This window comes from Lissotriton vulgaris, chromosome 5 (genome assembly GCF_964263255.1).
Source record: "Lissotriton vulgaris chromosome 5, aLisVul1.2, whole genome shotgun sequence".
Classification (NCBI taxonomy): domain Eukaryota; kingdom Metazoa; phylum Chordata; class Amphibia; order Caudata; family Salamandridae; genus Lissotriton; species Lissotriton vulgaris.
The window spans coordinates 1688092459-1688109399 of NC_141693.1; the positions used below are offsets into that span (position 1 = coordinate 1688092459).

Genomic DNA, 16941 nt, shown 5'->3' on the forward strand with positions numbered 1-16941 from the left:
CATCGTGGGTAACGATAGACATAGAAGGGAGACTTCCGCATTTTGACCCTCCAATGTCCCATCACGGGTAGCCATTTTGGGTTAGCGCGCTAGTGTTTAGACACACCCGGCACCAGCGCGCATTGACGCTTAAATGATCCAGTGCTCCTAACACGCGAGCATTCAGCAGAGCGGCAGGATCGGTAGAAGTAAGACTTAGTGATTATGCGGACAAAGTAAGTTATAGACCCTTACCCCAGGTCTCAAAACGAGTGGGTTTTGAGACACTTTTTTCCACTTCCCAAGCAGTTCGACCAAAACGCTAAGGGCGTGGCTCTCTTTCTTGCAGAGCGCCGCGGTGAAATCCTACCGATTGTCAGCTCATGGGGCACCACGTACTTGCCACAACAGTATGTATAGTTACCATTCTAACGCAGGGGTACGCCCTGGTCTGTGGGGACTTTCATTGTTTGTTTTTTTGTCTCATTGACCGCAACCTTATGACTAATATGAAAGATCGGGTTCCTCTTCTTCTTTTTTAATCCTGTGAAATGTTGTTGTATGCATTGAGTCGCTTTGATGTGTGTGTGTGGAGATAGAACCAGCCCAAATTACAGTGGGCGCGTACAAGTTCGGGAATTTACTCGGACAGGCAGGGGATGGAAGATTGAATCATCACTCTGTCCATAAAGTCTTGTATTAGGGCTTTAGGCAATGGTCTAATGAAATTTGAAATGAAGAATTGTGGCGCAGATAATTATGTAAGCGCAGTGACAAACCACAGTTCCTACTATGAACATCTGTGTGTTTTTTGTCCACTGTTAGGTATCACCTACGTACAGCCAGGGGATGGCAGATTGAACCATCACTCTGTCCATAAAAGTTCAAAAGTCATTCTCTGTATAATGGGTGAATGGATTTGATGAGTGAAATTGTGGCGCAAACAAGAATGAAAGCGCATAATTCACAGCTATAAATGTAAATATCTGTGTCCTTTTTTTCCCTTTTTCTTTACAGGGACCATATTTGGGTCACCTATTTTTGACAATTTTTGCTTCCTAGGGGGCCAGCTCATGCCCTGAAGCATAAAACTAGCAGTGGAATTTTACTGTTAGTTTTTAGGAAGACAGGCTGACAATACTTAGCAACTGAGCTTATTCCCGTAGGGACCAGTAGAAGGTCCTGATGAGTAGGCAGTAGGGGACTGCCTACGAAACATGTAGACCAGGTTGTAGCGATCGGCTCAACCCCAAAACCCCCTTCTTAATGTCCCCAGCTAGAGAAGCTAATAAATTGTTTTTTTCTACTAGCCAGAGGATTTTTAATTTTTGTACTCACACACATTGTTAGGTCCCTACACTTTCACTGACACCTTGCACCATCACATAGTCCTGTCACCACTTTAGTGCTCCCGCGTAGTCGGTCAGGTCGTAGCACGCCCCGCCCCGTAGAGGGACGGGAAGACCCCAATGATGAAGCATGACACTACTGGATTTTTTTAGTGTGTGAGGGGTATTTTAAAAAGCACATTGTGCTCTCATCTTTATCACCCTAAGAGAGAGTACTTTCACCATCTTTTCATCACTGAAAAACTAAGAAATAAAATACATGTCCACACATTGATAGAATCTCTTTGTTTAGATATATTGCTTTGGAGGGTGATTCTATCAACTCCTCTGCACTTCCCTGATTGTTTTGGAAGGCCTTTAACACTTACCTTTTCTGTTGGTTCTAGTCTATTACCAGGCTTTCTCATCAACCTTGAAGTGGTCCATGTGCAAAGAAGCAATTCTGGTGTTTGTGCACTTTAAGAATACATGAAATTATCAACTAAAGTCAGTCCAACTCTACCAGTTCTATACCACTATTGTCCTTCACGCTGCTCTGCAAGTGAGGCACAGTGAAGTGCATTCTAGGTTGCCTGACTGCCACCTCTCTGATCTCTTCCTTTGCTAGACTGAGTGTACAGCTACCATGATAGTGAGCATGGAGAAACTGGTAAAGATGTCTGCTGCAGCCTTGCATAGAATGTACAGAAAGAAGTGATAGAGGCACCAATGAGTACCATGCAACTTATTGGCACATTCTAAATGTAAACAAATATTTTCAGTCACACACAAACAAAAGGTCAACATTTTGTATTATTTACTAAGCTTTTTCCCATCCTGTCACCTTTTACCATGGACCCACCTCCTGAAAGACCATCTCATTGCAGGAGTGGGGAGATTGCTGTCTGGCAAGCAGCCATTGTAAGATTAGACTACCAGTGCTTGATAAAGGCAAGCCCCTCGGAGCAGCTTCTATTTCCCAGCTCGCTGCCAAATTCAGCAGAATTAAGCCAAGAAACAAAAGCAGTGCAACAGCTGGAAGGAATACAGCCCTTTCAGCAACATCTGGCAGAAAGATAAAGAAGGCTTGCCATTGCTGTTTATTTAACTGGTTACACCAAGCTGTTCTCAAAGTAGTACCTATTATTATTTGCTTTGCTTCCGTTTCCTCCTGTGTCACTCGCACCCCCATAAACATCATATGCATCATGTCTACTGAAATGGATCCACAGTGCACAAATGTTTGGATTGAAGTGGTCCGTTTAGTGGTGTGGCCTACCTAAATGTCCTAGTGCACTCAGACCTAGTGAGGTGCTCAAGGATAGAGCTGAAGTCTGAGGAAGTATAAAAGCTCTGCACATTGCTAGATATACCTGCACATGGATAGCACTGCACCCTGGACTTGAAGGGTAGACTCAGATTTAGGGAAATATCTACATAAACGCAGAGGTAGCACATCCGTAGATGACATAGGAGTGTGGTTGCAGATTAGTCCAGAACTTCATCCAGTCTGATGTGCGACTGCTGATCCCAACATTAGGCTTTTGTTAAAGCAGACTGAGGTAGCTTTTCATATATTCTAGCAAATAGGAGCTATTCGGGATGTCACACATCTGGAAGAGTGTTGTAGAGTCTACTACCAGGAGGCAAAGGTACCCATTGCCCCTTTGGGTAGCTAGATATGATCTGTGCCTCTGTAGAGTAGAGCAGGGATGATCTACGTAACTACACAGTGGTAAAGATACCCTTCCCCCTTGCATTGAGGTAAAGATAAGTACCGCCCCTGCACAGAGATAAAGATTCTCAGTGCCTCTACAGGGAGGTAAAGCTATCCAGTGTCCCCGCATGGCAGTAACAATGCTCACTGCTATTGCATGGAGATAATGATGCGCAGGGCCCCTGCAGGGAGGTAAAGATGCTCAGTATTGGTGCAGGCAATGATGCTCAGGATCCCGGTAAAAAGTTGAAGATGCTCAGCGAGCCTGAAGAGAGGTCAAGATGTTCAATGTCCAGGCCGGGAGGTAAAGCTCTTTAAGGCGTCTGTAGGGAGTTGCTGATGCAGTTGAAGGAGGCAATTAGTATTCAAGCTGAAAATGTAAACTACTTATTGTTCTTATGTGCAGGAAGTTCCACTCGTGCAATGACAAACTGGGCATTCTGCCACCATGGGACTGTGGCTCATGTACAATGAGTCGTTGACTAACCTTTTGGCAACCGTGTTCTCCCTCCTCGGTCTCCTGTTGGGTCTGGCCCTGCTTTTTGCACATGGAGGGGAGTTTTGCATTGCAAGGGCTGTCGTTCCATCTCCCTTCCTAGGTAGGAGCAAAAAAAACAAAGAAAGAATACATTACATCAGGATGATAGAGCAGGCCCATCAATGGCAATGCAGATCACAATAGTGACAAGGGGCAGAGACTTGCTTTTCCATTAGGTGAAGATGATGCATGGCTCTAGCGTTAGATGGTGATTGGATACCGTTAGAGTGAGCTAGAGTTAAGAGTGAGTTAGAGTGGTAGTGGGGGCGGGGGTCAAAAGATGGCTATGATTGAAGCTCCACCTTAAGACTTTGGGACCACTGTCAATGGGGTGCTGAATGGCCCAACATCCAGGTTAGGAAGACTTGGCAGTGAGGGCAAAGGAGGAATATAAGGGAAGATGTAATGAAAGCTTTTACCTCTGGCCCACCTTATTGGTGTCACTTCCATTTTTTGGCTGGCCATGTGTTGGTGTAATGAGCCCAGAATCCAATGCAAAAAACTTGTACTTAAATAACCAGATCAATAAAGAATTAATTAGCAACCCTGGTTTATAAACTCAGCATTCTTAACCGGATATCCCTTGCATATGAGACATCATTCAAGAACTCCAATTGAGAGAGCTCTCTAGTGCGCAGCCTCTCTTCCTTTCGCTGTGTGTGTGACACACATTGCTGGGAAGTACGAGTGCATTTAATACCACTCATAAGCTCTTCAGAACCCTAGGTAGAGTAGGACATGCTTAAGTTATGACTTGAATTTACAGATGTTAAATAGACCATTTGAACTACACACACACACACACACACACACACCCACACACACACACACACACACACACCATAAGATACACTAGGCCCGGTGGCATTCACTGAAGCCCCATAACATGAAAGACATCCACAGCACCAAAGTACATATAGAAGCGACTTCCCACTGCCACTTACTTCACATCTGCGAAACGTCACCGCCGAAAATCCCCCAGGGTCACAATTGCAAACCATCAGCAATCCCAAGGTGCAACGGAGATGTGAAGAATGAATTCAAAGATAGTTTGATGAATTTACTGTACTAAGTAATGTGTCTGATAAGGCTTCTAAACAAAAGTACCATGGCTGTCTCTGAAGTGGTGGCAGGTCATTTTATTGCCAGGCTGATTGTGGAGTGATGAGACAACCCCCTGTTTCGAGTACAGTGGACAGTATCAAAAGCATGCTTTTACCATCACTCTTCGACCATTTTCGAAGGTGAGCCATGCAGACCTTTCCATAATAGTCCCTTGCAATGTATGGAGAATGTATGACTTTACAACGCATAAATATACAACGCATGCCTTTACAACGCAGTTTTTACATTGCAACATCCTTTACAATGCATTCCATTACATCGCATGACACTGCATCGCATTTTTAGAAACTACATTTACAATGCATTCCATTACATTGCATTATATCTTTACAACGCATACCATTACAACGCATATCATTACATTGCATTTAAGGTAAGTATTGGATAGTATAGGGGTAAACATTACTATTCTAATTCCAGGGGGTGCAACAGTAGGGTAAGTGTTGGATAGTGCAGGGGTACTATGCATTGTAATGGTATGTGTTGTAATGCCAGCGTTGTAGTGACATGCGATGTAGTGTCATGCATTGTAATGGTATGCGTTGTAATGCCTGTGTTGTAGTGACATGCGTTGTAAAGGATGTTGCGATGTAATGACTGTGTTGTAAGTGTAGTGCGATGTAATGGTAATATATATATACACACACACATCTACACACATATATATATATATATAAATACACACACACATATATATACATATAGCTTTTGTTGAATCAATAAACCTTTGTGCCATTACTTCACGGAGTCTGTGCCTGACTGTTCGATGCCGCCAGGATTGGATTTGTACACACACACACATATATATATATATATATATATATATATATATATACATACACATACACACAGATATATATACACATATATACAAATATATTTATACCAAAAGGAAATGATCGATGCCCCAAGGGTGGGCCCTTCTAATACAACTGAAAAATATGACAAGACTGCCAACTGTTGGTTCAGTGGTTGCAACAATGACAGAGGTATTCATTTGCAATATTCTAGTTATATGGAGTTCACAAGATATTCTTGACGGCAGCAGCCTTGAGATAATACATGTCCTTTCAGCAACCCAGGATCCAAGGATTTCCTAATTTTAACTTTGTGACAGTGATGAGGAGGTATACGATGGGGCGTGGCTTGGATGCCGAGGAGGTAGGCAGCGTGAGCTCGGTGCTCCGCGCCCGATCCTGAAAAATATCCTGAATATTTGGTCGGACCCCGACGAAACTGATATAATCCGATACTGGAAGGTGCCAGGGAGGGTCCGGCGCCGACGGCGGACGACTCGAGACCGATCCCAGCCCGGTATCTGAATCTGAAAGCCGGACTCAGGCGTGAAGTTATCGAGCTAAGATGGCGGCGGTGGCATGAGGCACGGAGACGACGGAGTCGCAGGCCCGGAGCCACTTTAAGGGCTGCTACTTTTCTCCGATAAGAGGTGTTGGCGGCTGCATCGGACCTCTCTCGGGGTGCTGGAGTGGACCTTTCGAGCGCCACCGGCTGTGGATGGGACCGGAACCCTTGATAGTGGCGGCGACAACGTGGCGACAACCCAGTGACAATGACCCCGGATCTCTGAGCACGACTGGCGCCAGCCGGATTAGCGGTCGGTCGGAAACCCTGATTCCGAGAGGCAGCCTTGGCCCCGGAGAATAGAGTGGTGCCCAAGGCGTGGAACGCGGCGGGCCTTTCCCACTACTGTTACGGGGGGACCTTCCTAGGGGCGAGGCCCAGCGACGTGCGGAGCGGGAGCAGAAGCAGCTTTGGAGGCCACCACTCTTTCCAGCCCAGATGGGGAAGCCGAAAGGGAAGGGGGATGGTGCGACCGACACCGAAGCCACGGAAGGAGCGGATCGAGACCAGTCGGCGCTGCAGCGTATGCAGGACCGTATCCTGGAGGCCATCGCCACCACCAAGGACGCCTTGCAGCAGGACATAGCCCAGGTGGCGACAGGCTTGGGACTCCTGAAAGCTGACCACGATAAGCTCATGGACAGGGTGAAGTCCGTGGAAATCACGGTTCAGGAATTAGCCCCGAGCCATGCAGCGGTGAAGGCGCAGGTGGCGGATGTGATGGATCGTTTGAAGGTGCTGGAACGGAGGGCCGAGGACGCGGAAAACCGGAATAGGCGCAATAACGTACGCCTTGTAGGCATGCCGGAAAAAATCGAAGGAGACGATATGGTGGGCTATCTCGACAACTGGTTACGAACTGAGGTGGCACCAGAGGGATTGTCCCCCTTCTTCTCCCTTGAGCGAGCACATAGGGTCCCGGCGCGTCCGCCGGCCCCGGGCCTCCCGCCTCGCCCAGTGGTGTTCAAGTTGCTCCATTACAGGGACAGAGACTGGTTATTACAGAGGGCGAGGGAGGCAGGACCCTTTCAAGTGGACAACAACAGGGTCACTATGTTCCCGGACTATACGTTTGAGACGCAGAGGCTCAGGGCCAATTTCCTGTCTCTTAAGCGGGAGCTCCGTGATGAGGGCATCAAGTACTCCCTGCTATTCCCGGCGAAGCTGAGAGTGGTGGTAGATGAACAGACACTCTTCTTCACATCCTCGGCGGACGCCTGGGCCTGGTGGGACACTTATAAAGCGGGAACAGATGGCGCCAAGGCCAGGGAGGAGGAGGCTAAGGTGGCACAACCGATCAGGAAATCTCAACGGATCAGGAAGAACCGTAGGAGGACCGGCAGGCCTTCGGTGTCGCAGACGGAGACGGAGAGGCAGGCGGCCCTACAGGCAGTGGCGGACTTATCCAAAAATACCAGAAGCCAGTCCGGGAAGGGCACGGACTCGGAGGGCCCGGGCACGGGCTCAGAGACGGGACTTTCGGAATTTGGTGGAGCCCGTGGCCCCATCGTGACGCCGCAGACTTCGGAGGAGATACTTGAGGCGTGTTAATCTGGACTAGTGGAGCGGACTCGCTGGTTGGACACCGGGGCGCTGGGCCCATGGCTGCGGAACACTGTTACTTGAGGTTTCGGGGCGCTATGATGTGGGGATTGTGGGGTGGGGTGTGCGGGAATGATTTGCTTTCAAGAACCTTTCGCATCGAACCGCGCCCTACTGGCTCTTAAGGTCATCGCAGTGGAGACTGCGAATATTACTGCCTTTCTTTGAGGGGTGGTTGGGAGTGTTGGTTTGGATGGGGGTACTTCCAGTTGCGGGGGGGCCTGTCCTGGGGGGGTGGGAATTGAGAGCAGTTGGGGTTGCTCTGGGTGTTGTTGTTGGAGGGGGGGTTTGGCTTCCTGTTTGGAGAGGGTGGGTGGGTTGGTCCGTGGTCGCGCACCCTTGTTGTTCAGGGAGGCCCTTGGAGAATTCATGGAGTGTTATTTTGAGGAGAACAGTGGCTCGGCCTCCACGAGGGCGGTGGAGTGGGATGCGTTTAAGGTGGTGGTGCAAGGGCACTGTATTGGACACGCGGCTGGGGCTCGCAAGACTTTGTTGGATGATTTGGATAAGGCTGAGACGCGGTTGAGGGATCTGGAGAAGGGACGCTCGAATCACCCTGAGTTGCAGGAGGGGCTTAGTGGGGCCAGGGAGGGGCTGGCAGTGGAACTGGAACGGCTGCGCAGCTTTGATCATAAAGCGTACATGACTAGGGCGCATGCGGAGGGCGATAAGGCGGGGTCTATGCTGGCGTGGCTTGCTAACCCAGTCAGGAGGGGTATGCCGATCATGATGATCCAAGAGACAGGGGAGGAGCCCTGCCATACTCAACCCGGGATACTGAATAAGTTTCGGGCGTATTATGAGGGTCTCTATGAGAGTGGTGAAACAGGGGGGATGGATGAGCTGTGCGAGTTCTTGGACGGCCTACAACTGCCGAGGGTGGAAGACTCGGAGGCAGAGGAGCTGGGTCGGCCCATTACGCTTGGGGAGATAGGGTGCGCAGTAAAACAGATGGCTAGAAATAAGACCCCGGGTCTCGACGGACTCCCGATCGAGTTTTACAGTAAATATCTGGAGTACCTTGCTCCCCGGCTGCGAGAAGTCTATAATGAGGCACAATCGAGAGGTCGGCTCCCGGGCTCCATGTGTGAAGCCATCATGATCCCGCTCTTAAAACCGGGCAGAGAGGGGGCGGCCTTATCCTCTTACCGTCCGTTGTCCATGCTGACAACGGACTACAAGATCCTGAGTAAAATTCTTGCCAACAGACTGCTGGTGCACATGACTGGCCTTGTTCATAAGGACCAGTGCGGTTTTATCCCGACGCGCAACACCGCCCACAATATCCGCAGGCTTACGAGACTGATGGGGGAAGACTGGCCAGGCGCCGTCTCTCCATTTGTTCTCTCTATTGACATAGAGAAGGCCTTCGACAGTCTTGAATGGGGGTACTTGTATGAGGTGATGCGGCGCTTCGGGCTGGGGGACGGATACATAAACTGGACCAAGGTCCTGTACACTGACGCGGTAGCAAGAGTCCGGGTGGGCGCTCTGATCTCGAGGCAATACCCTGTCCGGCGGGGCACTAGACAGGGGTGCTCCCTATCTCCTCTCCTGTTTGCCCTGGCGATGGAACCCTTCGCTGTGGAGGCCAGGTTGGGCCGCCACTATGCCGGATTATCGTATAGGGGCAAGCCACATTTCATTTCTTTGTATGCAGATGATCTGCTGATGTTTCTGGCTAACGCGGGCCCCGAGCTAGAGGGGGCAAGGCGGTTATTGGAGCGATTCGGCCGGTTATCAGGCCTGAGGGTCAACTGGCCTAAGTCCTGCTTATTCCCCCTGAGATCGGGAGAACCGTGCCCACTCACCGCGCAAGAACTCCGATGGGAACCGCGCTGTCTGCATTATCTGGGAGTCTATATCCATCACACCCCGGCAGATCTGCTGCAGGGTAACTTCACCCGTTGTATTAACGCTCTGCGGGGGAGCATGGATTTCTGGTCTACACTACCGCTATCCCTGGCTGGTAGGATCTCCCTGCTCAAGATGGTGGCCCTGCCCAGGTTGTTGTATTATTTTAGGACGCTCCCGGTGTGGGTCCCGAGCTCTATTTTTCGGCGCCTGAGGTCTCTGGTCATAGCGTTCTTATGGGGTACGGGCAGGAGGCGCATAGCGCTGGATACTCTGCTACGCCCCAAGGATGAAGGAGGGTTGGCGGTGCCTGATTTTGAAGGGTATTATCTGGCTGCGCAGCTGCAGATTTTTACTCAGGAGGTCGCGAGAGTCTATAGAGGCCCTGAGGACGCGAGAGTAGAAGGTACCCCACGACACGTGCTGGCGTACATCACACTGCACCAGAGGCTCCTGGTGAGAGACCTGACGGTTGAGGAGCAGACGTTCCGACTCTGCTGGAACCGCGCACGTAAGCGAGCGGGGGTCCGCCTTATGTATGCTCCTGAAATCCCGTTGGGGATGGTCACGGCCCTTCCTCATGGAGGGGACTGGTCGCGCTTGCTGGGATGGGAGGAGGCGGGGATACACATGCTGGGCGACTTGTATGAGGATGGGGTACTGCTGCCGTTTCAGGAATTGCAGGAGCGGTTCGACCTACCGAGGGCGACTACTTGTTGCACGCAGCGGTCACGGGCGCCATGCAGGCTCACTGGGGGGAAGGATTGCAGGAACCGGGCACCTCTATGGCATGTCAATACACGATGATGGCAGCGGGGACCTTTAAGGCCGTCACCTGCTTGTACTCCAGGATGCTGAGGGAGGCCCTACAGCCTCTGGCGGTTCTGAAGGCCAAATGGGAGCTGGACCTCCAATTGGAGATCCCTGACACGACCTGGGGCCAGCTGCTGAGGCGCGCACGGAAGAGCTCGAGAAACGCCAGGTTTCAGTTAATCCATTTCTACATCATTCACAGGGCGTACCTCACGCCGGGGAAAATACGACAATATTTTGGGGTGGAACACGCTGCTTGCCCCAGGTGCAATACAGTCGGGGCGGACCTGGGTCACATGTTGTGGGATTGCCCCTCTCTGGGTGACTACTGGCAGGAAATTGGGAGGGCCCTCAACAGTGCAACAGACAGGGACATCCAGTACACGAAAGCAGTGGGGGTCCTCCATTGGTTTCCACACACGCCTAGGAATAAGACTACCAGCAAATTTATAGACTTGGGGCTCATCCTGGCTAAGCGGGAGATAACGAGAAATTGGAAATCGAGAGTGGGGCCCACGTATAAAAGATGGTTTGGGGAATGCCTGCGGTGGGCGGCATGTGAGAGCACCTTGAGATACCAGATGGCCTGGAGAACGAATGATGAGAAGGCTCTGGAGAGGGCGACTGCGTGGGAAATGATGGTGCAGGCGCTCCGAGACACAGCTGACGAGGAGCAGGAGGGCGAGGAGGAGCTGGATATAGCTAACCCTGTCACCTTACCGGGGGACACACCTTAGCGAATGTATGTGCTTCCTACACCACAACAGACGTTCTTACGGCAGTGATTTAGCATAGCGCGACCACGGGGGGGGGGGGAGGAAGCTGGAATTGGCGGGCTGTTGGGGATCGAAATTATGGGGCGGGGGAGGGGCGAAAATCACAAAAAGCAACCCAGCATTACTTTGGTAATACTAGTGTCGGACGATGTAAGGTATTACAAGGACTACTAATGAACGGAGGTCGAGCTGCGCCCAAGGACGGGGCGAACCTCCCGGACAGGAGTGCAAAGGACAATGCCATGTCTTGTTTTCGGAGAACTTATACATTTGGTTATACTGTCTGTACAATTATATTGGTGATGCAATAAAAATGATGTTAAAAAAAAAAATGAGGAGGTATACGATGCAGTATTTGTGAAAGTAACTAGTGCAAGCGTACATGCATTAATTTTACACCCCGCTAAGCTAACAGCATTTCTGTTACGTCGAGGGGCTAAGGGGTAAAAATGGAAAGGGCATGACAATGCAGCTGTACAATGAAGTTCCATCAGAGCGTTCTTCGCTATAGCCATTTACAGTGGTTTGATGCACTCAGTTTCAATGGGTTCTGATCCTAAGATATTTAATGGGACATATTTTATATAAAGTTGCAAGTCTGTGGTATCCCCTTTTATACTTCATCATTTAGGATACTTTATAATAACGCAAAATATTTTGTAATTACCGTGCAGTTGTCCTTTTCCTTCTAGCACAAGAGTGATTTGAGGTGTCTTGATATTCTGATTTTATTGCTTTGATGGTAATACTTCAACACCACTAATAAAACTAAATTTGAAATGGTCTGGAAACTGCAGTGCTGATAAAAAACTTGCAAAAGTATTGCACCCCTATCTTACTTAAAGAGATACAAAGTTGTATGCATCGAAGGAAGAAAGTGCTGCAGTCAATCAGTGTGAGCAGTCCACCCTGCAGAGAAAGCAAAGGCTGTAATTCACTCATGGAATGGTCAGCTAGTTCAAACAACAATGTAGAAAGGTAGAGTTTGTGTACACAAAGTGTACAGCATCATGGGTTTGGAACCCATGCCGCCTCACTTCACTTCCATGGTCTTGCTATACAAGTATGTCAGTCTTTTCAGCCATCTAAAATTCAGGACACAACGCTACACATGAGACCTCAAATACCAGACATAAATAACCAGATGCTTTCTATACAATTGTTAACAATATGCAAGAGGTGGCCCACAGAAGTAACAATACGCCAAAGGTGCCGTGTGAGGCTTTTTCTTTAGATTCTGAGGCAGAAAGAAGGACTAGGCAGCATGCAGTGTGGATGCTGTTATTTATCATTTTATGTCCCAGTGCTACAATCCTAATAAACCCCTTCAGCAATCATAAATAGTTAATGCTTAATTTATTTATTTGGTTTTTATAAAGCACTGGGCATCATCGCAAGGATAGGTCAGTGCACTGTACAGAACAAATCAAAAGCCTAGGATTGTGGAGTAGCAGGAATCCAGTTATCTAATGGTTTTCATCAATTGCTAGTGTCAGATCTGTGGATGAGAAAAAGGCTACTCTAAATAGTTCCATGTCTTTGCCAATTGCAGGTTTATTTCATGATCTGCTGTGAGATGTGACTGTTACAGATATGGTGGTCCTAGACACAAATTTCACACACAATGTTTGATATTATTCCAAATGAACTTTCTCAATTCTTATTCCATATGCGAAATCAATCCTGTATTGAAGAATTTGGAAACAAAAAGGAAAAAACACAATAGCCCAAAAACAGGTGGTCAGTAAGCACACAAAATAAATATTCAATTGTTTTAAAAGTAGAGGAGAGAAGACTCTACTGTTTATTTTCAATAAAATTCCTCCTCAACATTACTATACAAAAATATACCGTTATTTCAAATCAAAAAAGGGGGGGTTACCAGGAGAAAGTAAAGTGCATAGTGTGAGAGGTTTTGTGCTCGTGTGAAAGAAAGAAAGGACCAAGAGGTCAGGGGATAGCGAGTTCCACAATTGTCTTTGAGTCCAAGGCTGAGATAGTCCTTGGTTTTGTTCAACAAGAGCCTGCCCTCAATGGTTTATGCAAAGAAAAGTCAATCTTTTTTGTCTTTGCGGCGGTCAATTCGCTCGGAGCTTCGTGTCTTCAGAGGGGGTGAGTGGGCAGGGGCACAGGAGATGCAGGCTCAATGTAGGGGAGATTGTCGACGTTTCGACCCAAGGATACGACGGGCAGTGAGATGTGACTGTCAGGAGATTCCATCTTGGAATGTAATAAGAGACAACACTTTGCATCTACCCATGCTTCTCTGCCAGTACATTTTATGGACGATGCAGATAACTTAGCACTTGATTCCACCTTCTGCCAGCAGCCACTGAATGACATATTTCAATTCCCAGGAAGGCACACTTTCCAAAGAGATCAAACTGGTTAAGGTGCCACTTTCTTCACATGAATACAACAGGGTATTTTGCCTCTGATTTCTAGAAGTGGGCACTTAATAGTACTATTTTGTGACCACTCTAAATTGTAAAAGTGTTTGAGAAAGGGATGAGCGGGGGTAGGGGCAAGAGGGAATCTCAGGGAGGTTTTGAACACCAATGGATTCTGTGGGAGGGTCGTGGTGTTTGGAACACAAATGGATCTAATACTAAGAAAGTGTTAGGGAGGTTGAGGTGCTCTTGGGAATGTGTTAGGTGGAGAGTGGAGACAGAATAAAGAGGGGATAAATATCTACTCATAAATATTAAGACGTTTTCTATAGTCTAGCAGGTCCAGTTTTGCTTCTCACCGGGCCCCAGATGGTGATGCAGTCCTCCAGGCTGTCACGGAAATTGTTGGGTTCAAAGGGGTGCCAATAGGTGAACCTCACCGGAGTGCCGTCCGACCACTCAAAACTCATTTGCAGCTTAAGGTCATTCAGGCCAATCCAAAGTTCCTTTACATCTGGGACAAGAAGAGAGATCAATTATTAGTCAGCAGTGAGTATGTACTCTGGTTTCAACAGCAATCAGTGTTGTATGACCAGCATTGAGACTGACCATGGACAAGAGACCAGAAAACCAAAGCAGTAGTGAGGCCTCCCTATACCAGAGACCAGGAAAACAAACTAACATCAGTGTCCTTGTGAACCAAAGACAAATATCAGGTCAGCCCTGAAGTCACTCACAAACTTCAGACCTGGAGGGCAAATGCACTGGGGCATCCATGGACCAGATGCCTTGTGCATGGTCCACAGTAGCCAGAAGTGAAGTCTCTATGGACCAGACACCTAGAAAAAAATGATGTTCTCCATGGACTAGAAGCAGAGTAATCCGACTAATACTGAGATCTACAATTAACCAGAAACCCAAACCCAGGCAAGCAGTGAGGCCTTTCATGTACCAGAGACCAATAATCAAACCAATACAATTAGAGCTGACATCCCAATGATTCGGAGATCAATACCTTCAGACAAGCAAGGTCTCCAATGGATCAGTTGTCAGGACAACAAACCAACACTGTAGTCTCCATGGATCAGAAGTGTCCATGGATCAGAGAAAGCAAGCCAGAATTGCGACTCCATGGAGCAGCAGCCAGGAAACGGGAACAGCATTGCATGAAGCAGAGTCAAAAAAGCAAACCACAGCCAAATCCCCTATGGACCAGAGGCCAGGAAATCAGATGAGCAATAAGGTCTTCCATAGACCAGAGACCAATAAATACAACCAACAAAGAGGCAACCCATGGATCAAAGTCCAGCAAAGCAAACCAGATCTGAGGTAAAACGAGAACGGGTGGGACTTAGAGACTAAGAAAACGAACCAGCACTACGATGGCCATGGACAAGAGATCAGTAATTCAAAAAACCTCTGAGGTCTACTATGGATGAAGAGTGGGGAAAACAAATCAGTGTGGAGATGGACTTGGAGACCAGGAAATAAGACCAGCACTGAGGCCCCTCATACACATGTGACTATGAAAATACAAAGAAACACTTGGGCATGCCTAGGATAAATATCCTGGAAATCAAACCAGCACCAGGACCTACCATGAACTAAACATCAGGTAAAGAATCAACTGTAAATGCACCTTTATGCGAACATTTTAGTGTGTAGCCAGCTGCAGTCCTTTTAAATTTTGTTAACTAGAAGCATTTGCTACGTAACCAGAAGGGGTCATGTTTTGGCATCTGAAGCATGAATTTTGAAAAATGCTGTGTGCAGAAGACTTGCCCTTCTGCTGATACATTTGAAGGTCAGTCATTCTGACTGGACATCTTTTGTCATCTTCTCCAAAGACAAGGGGCGACGGGTGGAGAGGTATCCTAAGGCGCCGGGCTTTTCCTTACCAGAGCAGTGGCAGTCGAGGGGGAGGTGCGTGCAGAGGCTGCAGGTGACGTTGGGGAGTCCAGGAGGGATGAAAGCACAATGGACTCGGGTTCCAGAGGACTGGGAAACGTTTTTGGCACCATTGGCCCACTTCAGCTTGGGCCGGAGAAGACAGATGCAGTGGTTGCTTCATTTGTCTAGTTTTGGTGGTTCCAGAGGCCTCAAAGTCTTCTTCTTTGGATTTCTTGAGAACAGGTCCGCTGTTCACAGGAGGTCTTGAGCCTTTCTTTAAGGCACGCAGTCCTCCAAGGATTTTGGAGGAACACAGCTGTAGGAAGAGTTGTCATTAGCGCAGAGTAGACAGGTCTGCTGGACTGGGGCCAAGGCAGGGTCTTTCCTCAGTTTTCTGCTTTCACGGCTCTTCATGTCCTTCTTCTTGGCATGTCATCAGGATCTGCTTCTCTGGTGCCAGGGACTCCCTTAAATACTGAATTTAAGGGCATTTAGGTGATTGTTAGGATAGTAGCCAATGGGCTACTGAGCATTGGGGTCACTACGCCCCACATATATCCCAGAATTCCTAAGTATGCCATCACAAAGATGGCTACTTCTGAAAAACGTGTTCACCTCACAGTAGCCCACCTCAGGGGTGGTACTTGCCTGGAGGTGGCATACCTATCTGAATAGCTAGAGGTGCTCTCTGGGTGCAAGTACTGATAAATCCCACACTGACATCAGTGTGGGTTGACCAATAGGAGATGTTTGATACCAAACATCCCTATTTTCAGTGAAGCCATCAGGTAGCTGGGAACTTGTTTTCACCAGTGTCCAATACGTTTTAAAATAGTTTACCTGGTCACTTGTACTGTTATGTTAGAAAAATGTGCAAAGCGCAGCGGTTACCCTAGGGTTGTCCTGGCGCTAGCTTCAGTCCTCCAAGTGATACATAATTTTCAACTAGTTTATAAATCAAACAGCCACGTTTTTAGGGTCTTCCTAAAAGCCAATAGATCCGGAGCATTCCTCAGATGAAAAGGGAGGTTATTCCAAGCATTTGCCACACATTTAGCAAAACTTCTGCCACCCCATCTAGCTTTTTTTGTCGGTGGTACTATCTCTAGTTTTGCTCCAAGTTAGGGAAGTGATCTTTTGGGCACTTACCAATGAAATTGCTGTTTCAAGTGATCATGACCTGTACCTTGTAGGGCCCGAAAAGACCAAACAAAGGGATTTGAATTGCACCCGCTTCTTAACGGGTAACCAGTGAAGTCTTTTGATTTCCCTTCAGATCGGTGAAAATTTCGATGTACCGGTAAGCAGTCTAGCGGCCGCGTTCTGCAAAAGTTGCAGTTTATGCAAACGCTCCTGAATATTCAAGTATAAACTATTGCAATAGTCCAACCTTGACATACACAGTGCTGTAAGCACCGTACGCAGGCTATCTCTCAGCAGAAAAGGCAGTATTTTCTTACTTGTTCTGGTAGTATATGATGTGGCCGAAACTACTGCGTTGACTTGATTGCCCAAATCAAGCCTATCATCTATTAGCACTCCCAGATTTTTTACTTTCCTAGTGGGT

General features: G+C 48.0%; 1 protein-coding gene across 1 annotated transcript in view; it reads right to left on the minus strand.

Annotated features, from left to right (window-relative positions):
• MRC2 (mannose receptor C-type 2) overlaps positions 1-16941 on the minus strand; it is a 531676-nt gene that overhangs the window by 309182 nt on the left and 205553 nt on the right. Inside the window, 2 exon segments of the mRNA XM_086923828.1 lie at positions 3512-3619; positions 13844-13998. Coding sequence (XP_086779954.1) covers positions 3512-3619; positions 13844-13998 — 263 coding nt within the window.